This window comes from Rattus norvegicus, chromosome 17, assembly GCF_036323735.1.
Source record: "Rattus norvegicus strain BN/NHsdMcwi chromosome 17, GRCr8, whole genome shotgun sequence".
Lineage (NCBI taxonomy): Eukaryota > Metazoa > Chordata > Mammalia > Rodentia > Muridae > Rattus > Rattus norvegicus.
In genome coordinates this window covers 52,442,816-52,468,052 of record NC_086035.1, presented here as the reverse complement: position 1 = coordinate 52,468,052, position 25,237 = coordinate 52,442,816, and the positions used below count along the sequence as shown (strand labels likewise).

At 40.3% G+C, this 25,237-nt stretch overlaps 1 protein-coding gene across 13 annotated transcripts in view; it reads right to left on the bottom strand.

Annotated features, from left to right (window-relative positions):
• Sugct (succinylCoA:glutarate-CoA transferase) overlaps positions 1 to 25,237 on the bottom strand; it is an 857,841-nt gene that overhangs the window by 461,800 nt on the left and 370,804 nt on the right. For all 13 annotated transcript variants that reach the window (XM_039095899.2, XM_039095902.2, XM_039095898.2 and 10 more), the window contains one exon: positions 19,374 to 19,445. In XM_039095899.2, coding sequence (XP_038951827.1) covers positions 19,374 to 19,445 — 72 coding nt within the window. The remainder of the gene's footprint in view (positions 1 to 19,373; positions 19,446 to 25,237) is intronic.

Sequence of the window (25,237 nt, the reverse complement as noted above, 5' to 3'; positions counted from 1 at the left end):
AAAATCATAGAAGAAAACTTCCCTAACCTAAAAAAAGAGATACCCATAGACATACAGGAAGCCTACAGAACTCCAAATAGATTGGACCAGAAAAGAAACACCTCCCGTCACATAATTGTCAAAACACCAAACGCACAAAATAAAGAAAGAATATTAAAAGCAGTAAGGGAAAAAGGTCAAGTAACATATAAAGGGAGACCTATCAGAATCACACCAGACTTCTCGCCAGAAACTATGAAGGCCAGAAGATCCTGGACTGATGTTATACAGACCCTAAGAGAACACAAATGCCAGCCCAGATTACTGTATCCAGCAAAACTCTCAATTAACATTGATGGAGAAACCAAGATATTCCATGACAAAACCAAATTTACACAATATCTTTCTACAAATCCAGCACTACAAAGGATAATAAATGGTAAAGCCCAACATAAGGAGGCAAGCTATACCCTAGAAGAAGCAAGAAACTAATCGTCTTGGCAACAAAACAAAGAGAATGAAAGCACACAAACATAACCTCACATCAAATATGAATATAACGGGAAGCAATAATCACTATTCCTTAATATCTCTCAATATCAATGGCCTCAACTCCCCAATAAAAAGACATAGATTAACAAACTGGATACGCAACGAGGACCCTGCATTCTGCTGCCTACAGGAAACACACCTCAGAGACAAAGACAGACACTACCTCAGAGTGAAAGGCTGGAAAACAACTTTCCAAGCAAATGGTCAGAAGAAGCAAGCTGGAGTAGCCATTCTAATATCAAATAAAATCAATTTCCAACTAAAAGTCATCAAAAAAGATAAGGAAGGACACTTCATATTCATCAAAGGAAAAATCAACCAAGATGAACTCTCAATCCTAAATATCTATGCCCCAAATACAAGGGCACCTACATATGTAAAAGAAACCTTACTAAAGCTCAAAACACACATTGCACCTCACACAATAATAGTGGGAGATTTCAACACCCCACTCTCATCAATGGACAGATCATGGAAACAGAAATTAAACAGTGATGTAGACAGACTAAGAGAAGTCATGAGCCAAATGGACTTAACGGATATTTATAGAACATTCTATCCTAAAGCAAAAGGATATACCTTCTTCTCAGCTCCTCATGGTACTTTCTCCAAAATTGACCATATAATTGGTCAAAAAACGGGCCTCAACAGGTACAGAAAGATAGAAATAATCCCATGCGTGCTATCGGACCACCACGGCCTAAAACTGGTCTTCAATAACAATAAGGGAAGAATGCCCACATATACGTGGAAATTGAACAATGCTCTACTCAATGATAACCTGGTCAAGGAAGAAATAAAGAAAGAAATTAAAAACTTTTTAGAATTTAATGAAAATGAAGATACAACATACTCAAACTTATGGGACACAATGAAAGCTGTGCTAAGAGGAAAACTCATAGCGCTGAGTGCCTGCAGAAAGAAACAGGAAAGAGCATATGTCAGCAGCTTGACAGCACACCTAAAAGCTCTAGAACAAAAAGAAGCAAATACACCCAGGAGGAGTAGAAGGCAGGAAATAATCAAACTCAGAGCTGAAATCAACCAAGTAGAAACAAAAAGGACCATAGAAAGAATCAACAGAACCAAAAGTTGGTTCTTTGAGAAAATCAACAAGATAGATAAACCCTTAGCCAGACTAACGAGAGGACACAGAGAGTGTGTCCAAATTAACAAAATCAGAAATGAAAAGGGAGACATAACTACAGATTCGGAGGAAATTCAAAAAATCATCAGATCTTACTATAAAAACCTATATTCAACAAAATTTGAAAACCTTCAGGAAATGGACAATTTCCTAGACAGATACCAGGTATCGAAGTTAAATCAGGAACAGATAAACCAGTTAAACAACCCCATAACTCCTAAGGAAATAGAAGCAGTCATTAAAGGTCTCCCAACCAAAAAGAGCCCAGGTCCAGACGGGTTTAGTGCAGAATTCTATCAAACCTTCATAGAAGACCTCATACCAATATTATCCAAACTATTCCACAAAATTGAAACAGATGGAGCCCTACCGAATTCCTTCTACAAATCCACAATTACTCTTATACCTAAACCACACAAAGACACAACAAAGAAAGAGAACTTCAGACCAATTTCCCTTATGAATATCGACGCAAAAATACTCAATAAAATTCTGGCAAACCGAATTCAAGAGCACATCAAAACAATCATCCACCATGATCAAGTAGGCTTCATCCCAGGCATGCAGGGATGGTTTAATATACGGAAAACCATCAACGTGATCCATTATATAAACAAACTGAAAGAACAGAACCACATGATCATTTCATTAGATGCTGAGAAAGCATTTGACAAAATTCAACACCCCTTCATGATAAAAGTCCTGGAAAGAATAGGAATTCAAGGCCCATACCTAAACATAGTAAAAGCCATATACAGCAAACCAGTTGCTAACATTAAACTAAATGGAGAGAAACTTGAAGCAATCCCACTAAAATCAGGGACTAGACAAGGCTGCCCACTCTCTCCCTACTTATTCAATATAGTTCTTGAAGTTCTAGCCAGAGCAATCAGACAACAAAAGGAGATCAAAGGGATACAGATCGGAAAAGAAGAGGTCAAAATATCACTATTTGCAGATGACATGATAGTATATTTAAGTGATCCCAAAAGTTCCACCAGAGAACTACTAAAGCTGATAAACAACTTCAGCAAAGTGGCTGGGTATAAAATTAACTCAAATAAATCAGTTGCCTTCCTCTATACAAAAGAGAAACAAGCCGAGAAAGAAATTAGGGAAACGACACCCTTCATAATAGACCCAAATAATATAAAGTACCTCGGTGTGACTTTAACCAAGCAAGTAAAAGATCTGTACAATAAGAACTTCAAGACACTGAGGAAAGAAATTGAAGAAGACCTCAGAAGATGGAAAGATCTCCCATGCTCATGGATTGGCAGGATTAATATGGTAAAAATGGCCATTTTACCAAAAGCAATCTACAGATTCAATGCAATCCCCATCAAAATACCAATCCAATTCTTCAAAGAGTTAGACAGAACAATTTGCAAATTCATCTGGAATAACAAAAAACCCAGGATAGCTAAAGCTATCCTCAACAATAAAAGGACTTCAGGGGGAATCACTATCCCTGAACTCAAGCAGTATTACAGAGCAATAGTGATAAAAACTGCATGGTATTGGTACAGAGACAGACAGATAGACCAATGGAATAGAATTGAAGACCCAGAAATGAACCCACACACCTATGGTCACTTGATTTTTGACAAAGGAGCCAAAACCATCCAATGGAAAAAAGATAGTATTTTCAGCAAATGGTGCTGGTTCAACTGGAGGGCAACATGTAGAAGAATGCAGATCGATCCATCCTTATCACCCTGTACAAAGCTTAAGTCCAAGTGGATCAAGGACCTCCACATCAAACCAGACACACTCAAACTAATAAAGAAAAACTAGGGAAGCATCTGGAACACATGGGCACTGGAAAAAATTTCCTGAACAAAACACCAATGGCTTATGCTCTAAGATCAAGAATCGACAAATGGGATCTCATAAAACTGCAAAGCTTCTGTAAGGCAAAGGACACTGTGGTTAGGACAAAACGGCAACCAACAGATTGGGAAAAGATCTTTACCAATCCTACAACAGATAGAGGCCTTATTTCCAAAATATACAAAGAACTCAAGAAGTTAGACCGCAGGGAAACAAATAACCCTATTAAAAAATGGGGTTCAGAGCTAAACAAAGAATTCACAGCTGAGGAATGCCGAATGGCTGAGAAACACCTAAAGAAATGTTCAACATCTTTAGTCATAAGGGAAATGCAAATCAAAACAACCCTGAGATTTCACCTCACACCAGTGCGATTGGCTAAGATCAAAAACTCAGGTGACAGCAGATGCTGGCGAGGATGTGGAGAAAGAGGAACACTCCTCCATTGTTGGTGGGATTGCAGACTGGTAAAACCATTCTGGAAATCAGTCTGGAGGTTCCTCAGAAAATTGGACATTGAACTGCCTGATGATCCAGCTATACCTCTCTTGGGCATATACCCAAAAGATGCCTCAACATATAAAAGAGACACGTGCTCCACTATGTTCATCGCAGCCTTATTTATAATAGCCAGAAGCTGGAAAGAACCCAGATGCCCTTCAACAGAGGAATGGATACAGAAAATGTGGTACATCTACACAATGGAATATTACTCAGCTATCAAAAACAACGAGTTTATGAAATTCGTAGGCAAATGGTTGGAACTGGAAAATATCATCCTGAGTGAGCTAACCCAATCACAGAAAGACATACATGGTATGCACTCATTGATAAGTGGCTATTAGCCCAAATGCTTGAATTACCCTAGATCCCTAGAACAAACGAAACTCAAGACGGATGATCAAAATGTGAATGCTTCACTCCTTCTTTAAATGAGGAAAAAGAATACCCTTGGCAGGGAAGGGAGAGGCAAAGATTAAAACAGAGACTTAAGGAACACCCATTCAGAGCCTGCCCCACATGTGGCCCATACATATACAGCCACCCAATTAGACAAGATGGATGAAGCAAAGAAGTGCAGACCGACAGGAGCCGGATGTAGATCGCTCCTGAGAGACACAGCCAGAATACAGCAAATATAGAGGCGAATGCCAGCAGCAAACCACTGAACTGAGAATAGGTCCCCTATTGAAGGAATCAGAGAAAGAACTGGAAGAGCTTGAAGGGGCTCGAGACCCCAAAAGTACAACAATGCCAAGCAACCAGAGCTTCCAGGGACTAAGCCACTACCTAAAGACTATACATGGACTGACCCTGGACTCTGACCCCATAGGTAGCAATGAATATCCTAGTAAGAGCACCAGTGGAAGGGGAAGCCCTGGGTCCTGCTAAGACTGAACCCACAGTGAACTAGTCTATGGGGGGAGGGCGGCAATGGGGGGAGGGTTGGGAGGGGAACACCCATAAGGAAGGGGAGGGGGGAGGGGGATGTTTGCCCGGAAACCGGGAAAGGGAATAACACTCGAAATGTATATAAGAAATACTCAAGTTAATAAAAAAAAAAAAAAAAAAAAAAAAAAAAAAAAAGAAAATGGGGTCCCAAAACGAGGAGTTAGAGAAAGAACTGAAGGAGCTGAAGGTGTTGTAACCCATAAGAAGAAAAACAATATCAACCAACTAGACCCCCCTTCCCACAGAACTTCCAGAAACTAAATCTCCAACCAAAGTGTTCAAATGGAGGGACTCATGGTTCCAGCAGCATATGTAGCAGAGGATGGCCTTGTCAGATCAGTGGGAGGGTAGGCCCTTGGTCCTGGGAAGGCTTGATGCCCCATTGTATGGGAATTCCAGGGTGAGGAGGAAGTAGTGGGTAGGTGAGTAGGGGACACCCTTAAAGAAGCAGGGTGAGAGAGGACGTTATATGTAGTTTCCAGAGGAGAAATCAGGAAAGGGGATAACATTTGAAATGTAAATAAAAAAAGAAAGTAACTTGTGCATTTTCATCATTAATGATTGATGTTCATCATCCCAATTTACTGTGGACAGTGCCACCCATAGCCATATGGTCCTGGGTAGTATTAAAAAGCTGTCTGGACAGGCCAGAAGGAGCAAGCCAATAAGCTGTCTGCCTCAAGCTTTCTACCCTTAACTCCTTTGATGATAGACTATAATGCGAACTGTAAGCTGAAATAAACATTTCCTCACACACACACACACACACACACACACACACACACACACACACACACACATACACAAATACTATCTTGCAAAAGGCCTGGGTTTTGTTCCTGGTACTAGCATCAAAGGGCTCACAACCACACTTAAAGTCCAATTCAAGGAGATTTGATGCCCTCTTCTAGCATCTTCAGGCATCTTCATACACATGGTGCACTTATAAGAAACTACATGTAAATAAAAATAATAAAAGTAGAACTTCTGGATCAGACCTGCAGATCCAGAAGCATGTATTCCAATACCTATCTTCCAAGTCCACAGAGTCCTCCAAAGCATTTCCAGCTGCCCTCAGTAACCAGCTGTTCTCACTGGACCTCTTCATTCTCCCCCACCACTCAGCCCCTCTTCATCAGACCTGCTGATCTTGAACCATACAACCTAAGAACATCTGTAAAAGACCTGCTACATCAGAATCACTGAGGTCAGCCCTCCTTTCCTAATGTCTACTACAACAGGAACTTCAAAGAACTAAAGCTATCCAAATGGCTGAAGACCCTCAAACAAACACAATCAACAAAAACCAGGCCATAGGACACCTTCAGATCACAGCTACCCTACTACAGCAAGCTCTAGATTTCTTAACACAATTGGATCACAAGAAAATGATCTTAAATCCAATCTTATAAAGATGACAGAGGCCTTTAAAGAGGTAATAAATAAATCCCTTAAAGAACTACAGGAAAATACAAATAAGTGAAGGAAATAAATAAAACTGCTCAAGACCTGAAAGTAGAAACAGAAGCAGTAAAAAAAAAAATTCCCACAAACTGAGAGATGGTTTTCCTGGAGATGAAAAACCTAGGGAAAAGAACAGGAACATCAGAATCAAGGCAATGGAAGAGAAAATTTTTGGTGTAGAAAATACAGTAGAATAAGTTGATACAGCTGTAAAGAAAATGTTAAATCTAAAAAATTATTGATACAAAACATCCGGGAAGTCTGGGATACCATTTAAAACCTAACCTAAGAATAATAGGAATGAAAGAAGGTGAAGTATCCCAGGTCCAAAGACCAGAAAATATTTTCAACAAAATCATAGAAGAAAACTTTCCTAACGTAAAGAAAGAGATGTCTATAAACATACAAGATATAGAGAACCAATTAGAGTGGACCTGAAAAAATTCTCCTGGGACATAATAAACAAAACACAAAATCTACAGAGCAATGAAAGAATATTGAAAGCAGTGAGGGAAAAAAAAGCCAGGTAACATGTAAAGGTAGACCTATCAGAAATACACCAGATTTCTCACCAGAGACTACAAAAGCCAGAATATCCTTGGCACATGTCATATAGACCCTAAGAGAACACAAGTGCCAGCTCAGGTTACTAAATCCAGGAAAATTCTCAATTAACATAGATGGAAGAAATAAGATATTTCAAGGCAAATTGAAATTTAAACAATATCTATCCACAAATCCAGTCCTATATCAAATACTATAAGGAAAACTCCACCCAAAGAAAGATAACAAAATTCAGGAAAGAACAGGAAATAAGTAATTCCATACCAGCAAAAACAAGGGAAACACACACACATACATACACACACACACACCCCACCACCACCACCACCATCAAAATAACAGAAAGTAACAATCAGTTGTCATTAATCTGTCAACACCAATGCACTCAATTCTACCAATAAAAAGACACAGGCTAACAGAATAGATGCAAAAGCAGGATCCATAATTCTGCTGCATACAAGTAACACACCTTAGCAATAAAAATAGATATTATCTCAGAGTAAAGGGCTGGAAAGAAGCCTTTCAAGCAAACAGACCCAAAAAGCAAGGTGAAGTGGCCATTCTAATAGAAAAGAAAGTAGGGAATATCCTTGAATACATTGGAACAGGTGACAATTGGAACAAAACACTAATGGCTCGGGCTCTGAGGTCAACAATTGATAATTGGGACCTCATGAAACTGCAGAGTTTCTGTAAGGCACAGGAAGCTGCCATTAGGACAAAAGAGCAGCCGACAGATTGTGGAAGGATCTTTACCAACCCTCCATCTGACAGAAAGCTAAGTCCAAAATTTTATAAAGAACTCAAGAAGTTAGACAGCAACAACCCAAATAACCCAACTGAAAAGCAAAATTCTCAACATCCATTGACTGGAGAGAAACACTTTTGAAATGTTCAGTCCTTAACTCCTCAGGGAAATGTAAATCAAAACGACTCTGAGGTTCCACTTTACGCCTATCAAAATAGCTAAGATCAAAAACTCAAGTAATAGCACATGCAGGCAAGGATGTGGACTAGGGGAACACTTCTCCATTACTGCCAGGAGTGCAAACTTGTACAACCACTTTGGAAACCATGGTTTCTCAGAAAATGGGGAATAGTTCTACCTTAAGGCCCAACAATACCATATATGCAAACAATGCCCCACTATATCACAGGGCATTTGCTAAATTATGTTCATAGCAGCTTATTCATAATAGCCAGAAACTGAAAACAACCTAGAAGTCCCTCAACTGAAGAATGGATAAAGAAAATGTGGTACATCTACACAATGGAATACTATTCCGCTATTAAAACAAAGACATCATGAATTTGTAGGCAAATGGATAGAAATTGAGAATATAATCATGAGTTAGATAACCCAGACCCAAAAACACATCTATGGTATATACTTACTTATAAATGAATATTAGCTATAAAATACAGGACGCACATGTTACGCTCCACAATCCAAAGAAGCTAAGGGCATCTGGGGTATGTGCCAGAGATCTGGGATAAGGGAGCCTCCCATGAATCAATGGAGGTAATCTTAGGTGAGACTAATAGCAGTGGGTATATAGAACCTGAGGAGGCCACTTCTGAAGGTAGGAACACCAATGGAACAATAGAGATACCAACTCAATCACTAAATCTGTGGTCACAAATTTATCCTGCCTACAAAAATTCAGGGACAGAGGATGGAACAGAGACTGATGGAGCAATAACTAAGCCTACCAGAGACACATGCCATGGACAAGCACCAATCCCTGACACTATTAATGATACTCTGTTATGCTTGTAGACAGGAGCCTAACATGGATGTCTTTGAGAGGCTCTACCCAGCAGCTGACTCAGGCAAATGCAGGGACACACAGCCAAAGATTGGATGGAGCATGGGGACTCCTATGGAAGAGTTGGAAGAAAGGATTAAGGACTTCAATGAGGATAGGAACCCTACAAGAAGACCAACAGAGTCAACTAACCTGGACCTTTGGAGGTTCTCAGAACCTGAACCACCAACCAAAGAGCTGGACCTAGATACCCCTCACAAACGTGTCTGTGTTGTGTGGTGTGTGTGTGTGTGTGTGTGTGTGTGTGTGTGTGTGTGTGTGTGTTTGTGTGTGTGTGTGTGTGTGTGTGTGTGTGTGTTTGAAGCTCCTTTCTGTGGGTCCAGGACAACTGGAGCAGGGGCTATTCCTAAACCTGTTTGCCATGAAGAGCCATGTGTTGGGGTGGGTGGATACCTAGGTGGAGGCTTCACTCTCTCAGAGGAGAAGGGGAGAGGGTATAGAGGGAGGGACTGTGAGAGGGAGGGCAGTGATTGGAATGTAATTGAAACTTTTTAAGAAAAAAAAAAACCCGGAGGAGACAGGAGAGAGGGGAGGGTGAGAAACCATGGCACAGACTAGGGAAGGGAAGCGATAACACTGAATGTGTCGACTTCTTCAGTATAAAAATAGACTACCTACGAAGAGACTAAACTACAAAACTTCGTGTCAAAAGTAATTTCATGTTCCTGGTTGCTGCCTCCGCGGAGAGCTCTTGGGCAGCACCCCGCGAGCAAACTTGAGTTTCTGGACCACAGGTAAGACCAACTTTTCTGCTGCAAGAAAACTGCCTGGTGATCTCGGGACACACAGAGGCAGAATTCCTCTAGGACCGGGCACCTCCTGTGTTTACCGGGAGTCCCACACCCGTGGATCCCGGCCCGCAGCAGCTCTCTGCTCCCAGACACCGTGGGAGAGAGACCCCACCGCCTGCTCAGGTGGGCACTCCGGAGACTGCAAAGCAGAAGAGACCACAAACACTGCCCACCCTTGCCCACATCCCTGGCCCAAGAAGAAAATGTATACGGCCTCTGGGTTCCCTTGGATAAGGGCACAACAGCAGCAGGTCCCCTGCATCTGAGACACCTCCGGAACCGGAAGGGACCGACCAGATAAACAGTTCTCTGCACCCAAATCCCGTGGAAGGGAGAGCTAAACCTTCAAAGAGGCAGACACGCCTGGGAAACCAGAAGAGACTGCACTCTGCACACACATCTCAGACGCCAGAGGAAAACACCAAACGCCATCTGGAACCCTGGTGCACTGAAGCTCCCTGAAACAGCGGCGCAGATGTTCCTGGTTGCTGCCACCGCAGAGAGCTCGAGGGCAGCACCCTGCAAGCGAACTTGAGCCTCGGGAACACAGGTAAGACCAACTTTTCTGCTGCAAGTGACCTGTCTGGTGAACTCAAGATACAGGCCCACAGGAACAGCTGAAGACCTGTAGAGAGGAAAAACTACACGCCCGAAAGCAGAACACTCTGTCGCCATAACAGGCTGAAAGAAAACAGGAAAACAGGTCTACAGCACTCCTGACACACAGGCTTATAGGGCAGTCTAGCCACTGTCAGAAATAGAACAAAGTAACACTAGAGATAATCTGATGGCCAGAGGCAAGCGCAGGACCCCAAGCAACAGAAACCAAGACTACATGGCACCATCGGAGCCCAATTCTCCCACCAAAGCAAACATGGAATATCCAAAAACACCAGAAAAGCAAGATCTAGTTTCAAAATCATATTTGATCATGATGCTGGAGGACTTCAAGAAAGACGTGAAGAACTCCCTTAGAGAACAAGTAGAAGCCTACAGAGAGGAATCGCAAAAATGCCTGAAAGAATTCCAGGAAAACATAAATAAACAAGTAGAAGCGCATAGAGAGGAGTCACAAAAATCCCTGAAAGAATTCCAGGAAATAATAAATAAAAAAGTAGAAGCCCATAGAGAGGAGTCACAAAAATCCCTGAAAGAATTCCAGGAAAACACAATCAAACAGTTGAAGGAATTAAAAATGGAAATAGAAGCAATCAAGAAAGAACACATGGAAACAACCCTGGATATAGAAAACCAAAAGAAGAGAAACGGAGCTGTAGATACAAGCTTCACCAACAGAATACAGGAGATGGAAGAGAGAATCTCAGGAGCAGAAGATTCCATAGAAATGATTGACTCAACTGTAAAAGATAATGTAAAGCAGAAAAAGCTACTGGTCCAAAACATACAGGAAATCCAGGACTCAATGAGAAGATCAAACCTAAGGATAATAGGTATAGAAGAGAGCGAAGACTCCCAGCTCAAAGGACCAGTAAATATCTTCAACAAAATCATAGAAGAAAACTTCCCTAACCTAAAAAAAGAGATACCCATAGGCATACAAGAAGCCTACAGAACTCCAAATAGATTGGACCAGAAAAGAAACACCTCCTGTCACATAATAGTCAAAACACCAAACGCACAAAATAAAGAAAGAATATTAAAAGCAGTAAGGGGAAAAGGTCAAGTAACATATAAAGGCAGACCTATCAGAATCACACCAGACTTTTCGCCAGAAAATATGAAGGCCAGAAGATCCTGGACAGATGTCATACAGACCCTAAGAGAACACAAATGCCAGCCCAGGTTACTGTATCCTGCAAAACTCTCAATTAACATTGATGGAGAAACCAAGATATTCCATGACAAAACCAAATTTACACAATATCTTTCTACAAATCCAGCACTAGAAAGGATAATAAATGGTAAAGCCCAACATAAGGAGGCAAGCTATACCCTAGAAGAAGCAAGAAACTAATCGTCTTGGCAACAAAACAAAGAGAAGAAAAGAACACAAACATAACCTCACATCCAAATATGAATACAACAGGAAGCAATAATCACTATTCCTTAATATCTCTCAACACAAATGGCCTCAACTCCTCAATAAAAAGAAATAGATTAACAAACTGGATACGCAACGAGGACCCTGCATTCTGCTGCCTACAGGAAACACACCTCAGAGACAAAGACAGACACTACCTCAGAGTGAAAGGCTGGAAAACAACTTTCCAAGCAAATGGTCGGAAGAAGCAAGCTGGAGTAGCCATTCTAATATCAGATAAAATCAATTTTCAACTAAAAGTCATCAAAAAAGATAAGGAAGGACACTTCATATTCATCAAAGGAAAAATCCACCAAGATGAACTCTCAATCCTAAATATCTATGCCCCAAATACAAGGGCACCTACATACGTAAAAGAAACCTTACTAAAGCTCAAAACACACATTGCACCTCACACAATAATAGTGGGAGGTTTCAACACCCCACTCTCATCAATGGACAGATCATGGAAACAGAAATTAAACAGAGACGTAGACAGACTAAGAGAAGTCATGAGCCAAATGGACTTAACGGATATTTATAGAACATTCTATCCTAAAGCAAAAGGATATACCTTCTTCTCAGCTCCTCATGGTACTTTCTCCAAAATTGACCATATAATTGGTCAAAAAACGGGCCTCAACAGGTACAGAAAGATAGAAATAATCCCATGTGTGCTATCGGACCACCACGGCCTAAAACTGGTCTTCAATAACAATAAGGGAAGAATGCCCACATATACGTGGAAATTGAACAATGCTCTACTCAATGATAACCTGGTCAAGGAAGAAATAAAGAAAGAAATTAAAGACTTTTTAGGATTTAATGAAAATGAAGGTACAACATACCCAAACTTATGGGACACAATGAAAGCTGTGCTAAGAGGAAAACTCATAGCGCTGAGTGCCTGCAGAAAGAAACAGGAAAGAGCATATGTCAGCAGCTTGACAGCACACCTAAAAGCTCTAGAACAAAAAGAAGCAAATACGCCCAGGAGGAGTAGAAGGCAGGAAATAATCAAACTCAGAGCTGAAATCAACCAAGTAGAAACAAAAAGGACCATAGAAAGAATCAACAGAACCAAAAGTTGGTTCTTTGAGAAAAACAACAAGATAGATAAACCCTTAGCCAGACTAACGAGAGGACACAGAGAGTGTGTCCAAATTAACAAAATCAGAAATGAAAAGGGAGACTTAACTACAGATTCAGAGGAAATTCAAAAAATCATCAGATCTTACTATAAAGCCTATATTCAACAAAACTTGAAAATCTGCAGGAAATGGACAATTTCCTAGACAGATACCAGGTACCGATGTTAAATCAGGAACAGATAAACCAGTTAAACAACCCCATAACTCCTAAGGAAATAGAAGCAGTCATTAAAGGTCTCCCAACCAAAAAGAGCCCAGGTCCAGACGGGTTTAGTGCAGAATTCTATCAAACCTTCATAGAAGACCTCATACCAATATTATCCAAACTATTCCACAAAATTGAAACAGATGGAGCACTACCGAATTCATTCTATGAAGCCACAATTACTCTTATACCTAAACCACACAAAGACACAACAAAGAAAGAGAACTTCAGACCAATTTCCCTTATGAATATCGACGCAAAAATATTCAATAAAATTCTGGCAAACCGAATTCAAGAGCACATCAACACAATCATCCACCATGATCAAGTAGGCTTCATCCCAGGCATGCAGGGATGGTTTAATGTACGGAAAACCATCAACGTGATCCATTATATAAACAAACTGAAAGAACAGAACCACATGATCATTTCATTAGATGCTGAGAAAGCATTTGACAAAATTCAACACCCCTTCATGATAAAAGTCCTGGAAAGAATAGGAATTCAAGGCCCATACCTAAACATAGTAAAAGCCATATACAGCAAACCAGTTGCTAACATTAAACTAAATTGAGAGAAACTTGAAGCAATCCCACTAAAATCAGGGACTAGACAAGGCTGCCCACTCTCTCCCTACTTATTCAATATAGTTCTTGAAGTTCTAGCCAGAGCAATCAGACAACAAAAGGAGGTCAAGGGGATACAGATCAGAAAAGAAGAAGTCAAAATATCACTATTTGCAGACGATATGATAGTATATTTAAGTGATCCCAAAAGTTCCACCAGAGAACTACTAAAGCTGATAAACAACTTCAGCAAAGTGGCTGGGTATAAAATTAACTCAAATAAATCAGTAGCTTTCCTCTACACAAAAGAGAAACAAGCCAAGAAAGAAATTAGGGAAACGACAACCTTCATAATAGACCCAAATAATATAAAGTACCTCAGTGTGACTTTAACCAAGCAAGTAAAAGATCTGTACAATAAGAACTTCAAGACACTGAAAAAAGAAATTGAAGAAGACCTCAGAAGATGGAAAGATCTCCCATGCTCATGGATTGTCAGGATTAATATAGTAAAAATGGCCATTTTACCAAAAGCGATCTACAGATTCAATGCAATCCCCATCAAAATACCAATCCAATTCTTCAAAGAGTTAGACAGAACAATTTGCAAATTCATCTGGAATAACAAAAAAACGCAGGATAGCTAAAACTATCCTCAACAATAAAAGGACTTCAGGAGGAATCACTATCCCTGAACTCAAGCAGTATTACAGAGCAATAGTGATAAAAACTGCATGGTATTGGTACAGAGACAGACAGATAGACCAATGGAATAGAATTGAAGACCCAGAAATGAACCCACACACCTATGGGCCCTTGATTTTTGACAAAGGAGCCAAAACCATCCAATGGAAAAAAGATGGCATTTTCAGCAAATGGTGCTGGTTCAACTTGAGGTCAATATGTAGAAGAATGCAGATCGATCCATGCTTATCACCCTGTACAAAGCTTAAGTCCAAGTGGATCAAGGACCTCCACATCAAAGCAGACACACTCAAACTAATAGAAGAAAAACTAGGGAAGCATCTGGAACCCATGGGCACTGGAAAAATTTCCTGAACTAAACACCAATGGCTTATGCTCTAAGATCAAGAATCAACAAATGGGATATCATAAAACTGCAAAGCTTCTGTAAGGCAAAGGACACTGTGGTTAGGACAAAACGACAACCAACAGATTGGGAAAAGATCTTTACCAATCCTACAACAGATAGAGGCCTTATATCTAAAATATACAAAGAACTCAAGAAGTTAGACCACAGGGAGACAAATAACCCTATTAAAAATGGGGTTCAGAGCTAAACAATCAATTCACAGCTGAGGAATGCCGAATGGCTGAGAAACACCTAAAGAAATGTTCAATATCTTTAGTCATAAGGGAAATGCAAATCAAAACAACCCTGAGATTTCACCTCACACCAGGGAGAATGGTTAAGATCAAAAACTCAGGTGACAGCAGATGCTGGGGAGGATGCGGAGAAAGAGGAACACTCCTCCATTGTTGGTGGGATTGCAGACTGGTACAACCATTCTGGAAATCAGTCTGGAGGTTCCTCAGAAAATTGGACATTGAACTGCCTGAGGATCCAGCTATACCTCTCTTGGGCATATACCCAAAAGATGCCCCAACATATAAAAAAGACACGTGCTCCACTATGTTCAGCACAGCCTTATTTATAATAGCCATAAGCTGGAAAGAACCCAAATGTCCTTCAACAGAGGAATGGATACAGAAAATGTGGTACATCTACACAATGGAATATTACTCAGCTATCAAAAACAACGACTTTATGAAATTCGTAGGCAAATGGTTGGAACTGGAAAATATCATTCTGAGTGAGCTAACCCAATCACAGAAAGACATACATGGTATGCACTCATTGATAAGTGGCTATTAGCCCAAATGCTTGAATTACCCTAGATGCCTAGAACAAATGAAACTCAAGACGGATGATCAAAATGTGAATGTTTCACGCCTTCTTTAAAAGGGGAACAAGAATACCCTTGGCAGTGAAGGGAGAGGCAAAGATTAAAACAGAGACTGAAGGAACACCCATTCAGAGCCTGCCCCACATGTGGCCCATACATATACAGCCACCCAATTAGACAAGATGGATGAAGCAAAGAAGTGCAGACCGACAGGAGCTGGATGTAGATCGCTCCTGAGAGACACAGCCAGAATACAGCAAATACAGAGGTGAATGCCAGCAGCAAACCACTGAACTGAGAATAGAACCCCCGTTGAAGGAATCAGAGAAAGAACTGGAAGAGCTTGAAGGGGCTCGAGACCCCATATGTACAACAATGCCAAGCAACCAGAGCTTCCAGGGACTAAGCCACTACCTAAAGACTATACATGGACTGACCCTGGACTCTGACCTCATAGGTAGCAATGAATATCCTAGTAAGAGCACCAGTGGAAGGGGAAGCCCTGGGTCCTGCTAAGACTGAACCCCCAGTGAACTAGACTGGTGGGGGGAGGGCGGCAATGGGGGGAGGGTTGGGAGGGGAATACCCATAAGGAAGGGGAGGGGGAGGGGGATGTTTGCCCGGAAACCGTGAAAGGGAATAACACTCGAAATGTATATAAGAAATACTCAAGTTAATAAAAAAAAGAAAAAAGAAAAAAGAAAAAAAAAACCAAGCCACCTGGGTCTTCGCTAGAACCAGAATTATCCTAACCAAGTTTTTAGTGGACATTTAATGAATGCCTCCTGTGAGCCCAGGGCATGCTGTTTTTCTTATGTAACTAACCCTTATAATCTATACATTGGTATTTTAATATATAACCTATACATTGGTATAACTATATATTATAGTCTACATTTTAGAAGAAGGACACAAATGCTTAAAAAAGATTAAGTACTTTACCAGTGGTTACCTGACTAGAAGCAAGACCCATATAAGCCCTAGGAATCATGCTGTGATGTCCACAGACCACCTGCACCTGAATCAAGTACAACATTTATTAAAGTTGAAATTTCCTATGCCCTACCTCAAACACACCAAAGTCAAATCTTTGAGAAAGTGACTATCAGAGATTCTAAATATATTGAAGTTGAAAACCAACGCATTCCGTACCCAGTGAAGGAAACCATCAGTCCAAATGACTTTAAAGGGGATGTCAATATACTTCAAATAGAAATAGCCATAAATGTTGGCACCAATCAGCTTAAAATAGCTTACATATGCTCACTTTCCCTGTTCTTCTGCATCACGTTAAGGGACATAAAATAGAAATTGTCATAAACCAAAATTCACTTTATATATAGCACTATATTTCTGACCCCCAGCCCTTGAATTTGTGCGCTGACTCTGGCCCCTGAACACAAGCACTTCTTTATACAGTCCTCCTATTAATCAACCAGTATATCAAAGTCTATTTTGGAAAGAGAGGACTTAAGTAAATTCCATCCAGTCGTCCCTGACAGCTGCCCCTGCCCTTCCTAGGAGACAGAGTTGTTCTGACTCTTCCAAAGAATCTGACTTGGGCTCACTTTTGTGAAACCAGTTTGCATGAGTCCATCCCTAACAGGTAAGTATGGATAAAATATATATAATAAGAAATGTATTACATATGTATTGCTGGTAAGAAAAGAGAACTTTGTATCCAAGTAGAAATACAAACTATTTTTTTATAACTTGGATGAAAAAAATGTAGTAAAAGTTTACATGTGAAGACATAGTGACAAAGATTGAGAAAGTCAAAGTGCAGTGCTCACTCAGCAAACCCACAAATGAACTAAATACCATGAAAACTCTCAATTCAGAACACTTCCTCTGAGGTCTGGGAGTTTTCATAGGCACTGCCTTGATCGCTCATAGCAAGGATTATCATTCCTAACTCACATGTGGGAAAAGCAAAGTCAAGTATGCCATTTTGTCAGGGTCCTATGACAGATTCCCTTTTGAAGCAATGTGCAAGCATATTATAGTGGTAAGTCATATTTTAGTACTAAAATGTGCAGCAAACATTCTTTAAAATAAATTTTTTTTCCAAAAAGTGTTCTTACAGATACTTATGAAAAAGTTTAAACATTTCAAAGCGATTAGCAGTAATGAATCAAAAAACTTGAAGGATGTGTCAACTTGAGAAAGAGGTGGGGGAGAGGGAGAGGAGAAGGGGGGGACTGTAAACATATGGCACAGGAGGCAAACCTGCACTTGTTTAGAGTACAGAGCCGAAGTTCCCATCTCTGAAGTTGAGCACAGGAATGACTTCACCATCAACAGTTTCCGTATGTTTCATATTTTTTAAGCTGACCATTCATAATAAAGATTCTTTGATCCAAGATCAAATGTTTGAATCAATTCTCTCTACACTCCCTGAGTCACCGTTATAAAGGCTTCCCAGCTCAGCCTCACCAGCCCTTCCTGCAGTCAGAGCTGTCCCCACTTGTCTTCTCTACAGTCTTTCCCACCTATTTGCTGTGGTTTTTAGCTCTGCCCGTTAATCTCTAGCACAAAAAGAAGCAGCCTAATAAATAATCCATACATAATAGGTTAACCACTATAATGAAAACAATTCCCCTGAGGAGTTCATGAATCCTTAATAAGACAGAAAGCTTACAGTCACACAGTTGGTAAAAACTTAATCTCTCAGTCAGGAAAAAAACTTTCCAATAGATGAAACCCTTCTTTTTATGCAAAAAAATAAAATAAAAGTAAAACAAACATATGTCAATTAGCTCATATTTCTTAGATGTAAACTAGTGAAAGTGAAGTGAAAAAATTAAAATTCAGTATTTTATTTTTAAAAGGGCCTTAAAGCAGATGTAAAGTTGAGATAAAAAGTGAAAACATTAAAAACTGTCAAGGCAATGCTTAAAATTAGCATATTTCTATCCTAAATTGGTCCAAGTATTTTAAGGCTTTCTTGGGCCTTACTGAGAAGAAACACTTCTTTTCCCGCCCAAGAAGAAACATTTTTAATATAACTCTAAATTCTAAAATATTTAAGCATGAATTCCACAGAGAGCTATTCATTGAAGATGAAGATAACTGAAAAAAATCTTAACGTTTTTACCAGAACATAAAATTAATTTGCAAATACTTCAATTATATTTGGGCCCAATTAAATATGATATAAAGGAAAGAGAGGGAGGGAGATAGGGAAGAAAAAAAGGAAAGAAACATGACTAAAAATACCCCCAAAATTGAGAAAAGTGTTTGTGTATGGATGTTTGTATGTATGTATATGTGTATGTATGGAGGTAAACATATCTATATATGTAACAATAATCAAAGTAGGAGACGCCGTCAATTTAAGGACTGAGAAAGGGACATGAAAAGGGTAAAGAAGGAGGAAAGAGAAGGGGACAATGATAAAATTATACATTAACTAAAATTTTTAAAATTTAATTGAGAAAATTGTAAGTTATAATTTTTTTCATTTCAACCTATATACTATACTAAAAACAACAACAGAAAACAAATAAGCAAGCAACAAAATAATCTAGAACCCACAGGGTGAAAAGATACCTTCAAATACATACTTCAGGGTACACACATACGCAAGTACACAAAAGACAAGAAAGAATGAAAAGAAGAAAGAAAAATAAGAAGAAAGGAAGTAATAGACAACAAAAGAAAGAAAAGGGAGGAAGGAAAGAAAGGGGAGTGTTTAAAGACCCATGTCTCACTATCTGTGAGTATCAAGTGGTGTGATTTCAGGTGCTAACATAGGCACTCAACTAGTTATGACTGAGCAGCACCGTCAGGCGAAGTTGAACGTTCCCACACTTTGTACAAAATGGACAGCAGAGCCTGCCAGCTACCAATCCGGGCGGTTATGGATTACCTTGCATAAAACAGCAAACTGCTGGTTATTTCCTGCTCCAATGACAAGATAGCCGTCCTTGGTCTTAAAGGCCTTAAAAAGAAACAAGAAATAGTTATGTAAGCATATGTCTGTACATGGGCAAGACCAAAGAAAGGTCCAATTTCTAATAATTCTATATTGAATGTTTAAAATGTTTAAATGATGATATTCATCAATTTAAAACGAACCCAGTGCATATCTTTTCTCTTATAACTGCATTTTTTTCCTTTAAGATTTTCAAGCTGCTTCAAATAATTTCTAAAGCATTGCAAAAGTGTGACGATTTAAGGAAATGCTAGGCTTATGTTTCATAACACAAAATTCTACATTCATTGTACTATAGAATGATTTTTGACATTTCAAAGCTTTGTGTTTTCTTAGTTTTCATTTTTCCTTGTAGATCTTGGTATAGCAAATAGTACAGTTATTTACAAAGAGTAAGAAGAATAGGTGATGCTGACACTATTACGGATGCCATATTGTGCTTGCAGACAGGAGGCAGGTCTGTCCTCCCAGAGGCCCTACCAGCAGCTGACTGTGACGAATGCAGATACTCAAGCCAACCATTAGATTGAGGTCTGCAACCCCTTTGGAAGAGTTTTTGGAAGGACTGAAGGAGCTGATGAGGATTACCACCCCAGAGGAACAACCTGGACCCCTCAGAACTCCCAAAGACTAGGACACCAGCCAAGGAGCATAGGCTATCCATGCCCATGGGTAGAAGAGGACTTTTTATCTGGTCTCAATGGGAGAGGAAGAGTTTTATCCTGTTGAAACTAGATGCCCCACGGAAGAGTGTAGGTGAAAGTGAGGTGCACTGAGTGGACTAGTGGGCTAGCACCTTCTCAGGGTGGGGGAGGGTGCAGGGAGGGTGAGATGATGAACTCAAGGAGCGGAGACTAGGCAGGAGAGGAATGGATGGAAATAAATAAATAAGGTAATTAAAAGAATACATGGAGGAAAATAAGTAGCGAGACTCTTGAGTATGTATGCTTTCTCCCAAAGTGTCTTCCTTTCTCTTAACTCATGTGCATAAAATCCATTTTAAAGTATTTTTAATAAACACCAACTCAGCTTCAGACTTGACCCTTTCCGCATCAAAGCCAAAGTCTTCCAGTTTTACCTGAGTCAAGACCCCTAGAGACTAAGGGCCTTTTCAGGCCACCAAGGGGCAGGAGCATCTCCCAACTGCTTGAAAAGAAAGATGTAGCAAAAAGGAAGACAAAGGAAGAAAAGGGACAGAGAGGTGGAGAAGCTGCATTGCTCTTTGAGGGTATCAGGTGTAAATTTCTGGGCGATTTTCAAGTTTTAGTAAAAACTGATTTGTCAAGGTCACTTCTGATCTCATGTGACTTTAGGCACAAAAATTGCCAACTCATCTTTAGGGATAGGATCAGATGGACGGAAACAGAACCTCATTGTCACCTTCACCAGTGAACAGCCGGCTCAGTGGAGATCTTCCTACCTTGACTCTTCCACACATGTGACCTTAGTGTGATTGGAGAACCAAGCTTGTCCTCCAACTGCCCAATCAGCTCTTTCTCAGCAAGCTCCTTGAGTTCCCTTTCTTCCTGGGCAAGCTTCGTTCTGCAACCTCCCTGCTTTTCCTTCACTAGGGACACTCTTGACAGGGACTGCATCTCTCGAATCTGGTAACGTTTGCCTCCTCTCTGATGGCCTTTGTACTACCATAAAGCACTTCCTTACGCTCTTCTATTCCATTAATCAGTCTCTTCTGCCTCCACTGAAAATATCATAAACACAACAAAACACAAAATGAATTTTGCATCCTTCCCTCCATTTCTTTTTTTTAATTTTATTTAATCTTTTTTTACACTTCACATTTTATCCTCCTCCAAGTTCACCCTCTGGCTGTTTCACATCTCATACCTCCTACCCCAGTCTCCATGAGGATGTCTTGACCAAACTCCCATACCACCAGTCTACTCAAGTCCATAGGGCCTGCAGTCTCTTGAGGGTTAGGTGCATCTTCTCTAACTGAGTCTAGTCCTCTGTTGTATATGTGTTGGGGGCCTCATATCAGCTGGTATATACTGCCTGGTTGGCAGCCCAGTATCTGAGAGATCTCAGGTCCAGGTTAGTTGAGAATACTGGTCTTCATACAAGGCAGCCCTATTCTCAGCTTCTTTCAGCTTTTCCCTAATTCAACCACAGGGCTCAGCAGCTTTTGTCCATTGGTTGGGTGTAAATACATCTCTTTCAGCTGCTTGTTGTGTCTTATGGAAGGCAGTCATGATAGGCCCATTTCTGTGACCACACCATAGTTATCAGTAATATTGTCAGGCTTTGGAGCCTCCCCTTGAGATAGATCCCACTTTGGGCCAGTCGCTGAACCTCTTTTTCCTCAGGCACTACTCCATTTTTGTCTCTGCAGTTGTTTCAAACAGGAACAATTCTGGGTTAGAGCTCTGACTGTTGGATGGCAGCACCATCCATTCTCTTGATGCCCCATCTTTCTACTGGAGGTGAGCTCTACATGTCCCTCTCTCCACTGTAGGGCATTTCATCTAAGGTCCCTCCATTTGAGTCCTGAGAATTTCTTACCTCTCAGGTTTTTGGTACATTCTAGAGGGTCCCCACCCCCTACCTCCTGAGGTTGCCTGTTTTCATTCTTTCTGCTGGCTCTTAGGGGTCTTCAGTTCTGTTCCTCCCACCTAATACCTGATCATGTTTCCCTCTTCCCTTTCCTGTCCCCTTTCCCACCCAGGTCCCTCCCTCCATTCCTTCTTCTGTGGTTTCTTTCTTCTCCCTCCCAAGTGGGATTGAGGCATCCTCACATAGGTTCTTTGACTTGTTAACCTTAAGTTCTGAGGATTGTACCCTGGGTATTCTTACTATTTTGGGCTAATATCCACTTTTTGGTGAGTACAACCATGCATGTCCTTCTGGATTTGAGTTACTTCACTCAAGATGGTATTTTCTAGTTTCAACCATTTGCCTGCAACACTCAGGGAATCCTCATTCTTAATTGCTGAGTAATATTTCATTGTGTAAATGAACCACATTTTCTGTAACCACTCTTCTGTTGTGGGACATCTAGGTTGTTTCCAGCTTCTGGCTGTCACACACAAGGCCATTATGAACAAAATGGAACATGTCCCCCTGGCATGGTGGGGCATCTTTTCGGTATATGGCCAACAGTGGTAGAGTTGGCCTTAGGTAAATCTATTTCCAATTTTCTGAGGAATCTTCAGATTGATTGCCAGAGTGGTTGAACCAGTTTGCTATCCCACTAAGAATGGAAGAGTATTCTTTTTCTCCACATCCTTGCCAACATGTGCTGTCACCGGAGGTTTTAATCTTAGACATTCTGATTGTTGTAAGGTGGAATATCAGAATTGTTTTGATTTCCATTTGCCTGATCACTAAGGACTATGAACATTTTCTTAAGTGCTTCTCAGACCTCTGAGATTCCTCTGTTGTAAATTCTGTTTAATTTTGTACCCTGTTTTTTGTTTGGTTGTTTGTTTGTTTTTATTGTTTGTTTGGGTTTTTTGGTGGTTAGTTTCTTGAGTTCTTTATATATTCTGGATATTAGCCTTCAGTAGTATGTGGGGTTAGTGAAGTTTTTCCCAATCTATAGGTACTGATTTGTTCTATCAATTATGTCCTTTGCCTTACAGAAGCTTTCCAGTTTAATGAGGTACCATTTATCAATTCTTGATCTTAGAGCATGAGACATAGGAGTTCTGTTTAGGAAAATTTCCTCGTTTGCGCATGAGTTCAAGGCTCTTTCCCACTTTCTCTTCTATTAGATTCAGTGTATCTAGTTTTATGTTGAGGTCCTTGATACTTTGTGCAAGGTGACAAATATGGATCTGTTTTCATTTTTCTACATACAAACTGCCAGTTAGACCAGCACCATTTATTGAAGATGCTTTCTTTTCCCCATTGTATATTTTTGGTTTCCTTGTTAAAGACCAAGTGTGTGTAAGCCCATGGTTTTATTTCTGGGTCTTCAACTATATTCCATTGATCAATGTGTTTGTCTCTATACCAATGTCATGCATTTTTTTTTATCACTATTGCTCTGTAACATACGTTAAGGTCAGGGATGGTGATTCCCCCAGAAGTTCTTCTACTGTTAAGAATTGTTTTTGCTTCAGAGAGGCAGACAAGCCTGGGAAACCAGAAGAGACTGCTCTCTGTACATACATCTCGGACGCCAGAGGAAAACACCAAAGGCCATCTGGAACCCTGGTGCACTGAAGCTCCCGGAATGGGCGGCACAGGTCTTCCTGGTTGCTGCCGCCGCAGTGAGCCCTTGGGCAGCACCCCGCGAGCAAACTTGAGCCTCGGGACCACAGGTAAGACCAACTTGTCTGCTGCAAGAAAGCTGCCTGGTGAACTCAAGACACAGGCCCACAGGAACAGCTGAAGACCTGTAGAGAGGAAAAACTACACGCCCGAAAGCAGAACACTCTGTCCCCATAACTGACTGAAAGAGAGGAAAACAGGTCTACAGCACTCCTGACACACAGGCTTATAGGACAGTCTAGCCACTGTCAGAAATAGCAGAACAAATTAACACTAGAGATAATCTGATGGCGAGAGGCAAGCGCAGGAACCCAAGCAACAGAAACCAAGACTACATGCCATCATCGGAGCCCAATTCTCCCACCAAAACAAACTTGGAATATCCAAACACACGAGAAAAGCAAGATCTAGTTTCAAAATCATATTTGATCATGATGCTGGAGGACTTCAAGAAAGACATGAACACACTTAGGGAAACACAGGAAAACATTAATAAACAAGTAGAAGCCTACAGAGAGGAATCGCAAAAGTCCCTGAAAGAATTCCAGGAAAACACAATCAAACAGTTGAAGGAATTAAAAATGGAAATAGAAGCAATCAAGAAAGAACACATGGAAACAACCCTGGATATAGAAAACCAAAAGAAGAGACAAGGAGCTGTAGATACAAGCCTCACTAACAGAATTCAAGAGATGGAAGAGAGAATCTCTGGAGCAGAAGATTCCATAGAAATCATTGACTCAACTGTCAAAGATAATGTAAAGCGGAAAAAGCTACTGGTCCAAAACATACAGGAAATCCAGGACTCAATGAGAAGATCAAACCTAAGGATAATAGGTATAGAAGAGAGTGAAGACTCCCAGCTCAAAGGACCAGTAAATATCTTCAACAAAATCATAGAAGAAAACTTCCCTAACCTAAAAAAAGAGATACCCATAGGCATACAAGATGCCTACAGAACTCCAAATGGATTGGACCAGAAAAGAAACACCTCCCGTCACATAATAGTCAAAACACCAAATGCACAAAATAAAGAAAGAATATTAAAAGCAGTAAGGGAAAAAGGTCAAGTAACATATAAAGGCAGACCTATCAGAATCATACCAGACTTCTCGCCAGAAACTATGAAGGCCAGAAGATCCTGGACTGATGTCATACAGACCCTAAGAGAACACAAATGCCAGCCCAGGTTACTGTATCCTGCAAAACTCTCAATTAACATTGATGGAGAAACCAAGATATTCCATGACAAAACCAAATTTACACAATCACAATATCTTTCTACAAATCCAGCACTAGAAAGGATAATAAATGGTAAAGCCCAACATAAGGAGGCAAGCTATACCCTAGAAGAAGCAAAAAACTTATCGTCTTGGCAACAAAACAAAGAGAATGAAAGCACACAAACATAACCTCACATCCAAATATGAATATAACGGGAAGCAATAACCACTATTCCTTAATATCTCTCAACATCAATGGCCTCAACTCCCCAATAAAAAGAAATAGATTAACAAACTGGATACGCAACGAGGACCCTGCATTCTGCTGCCTACAGGAAACAC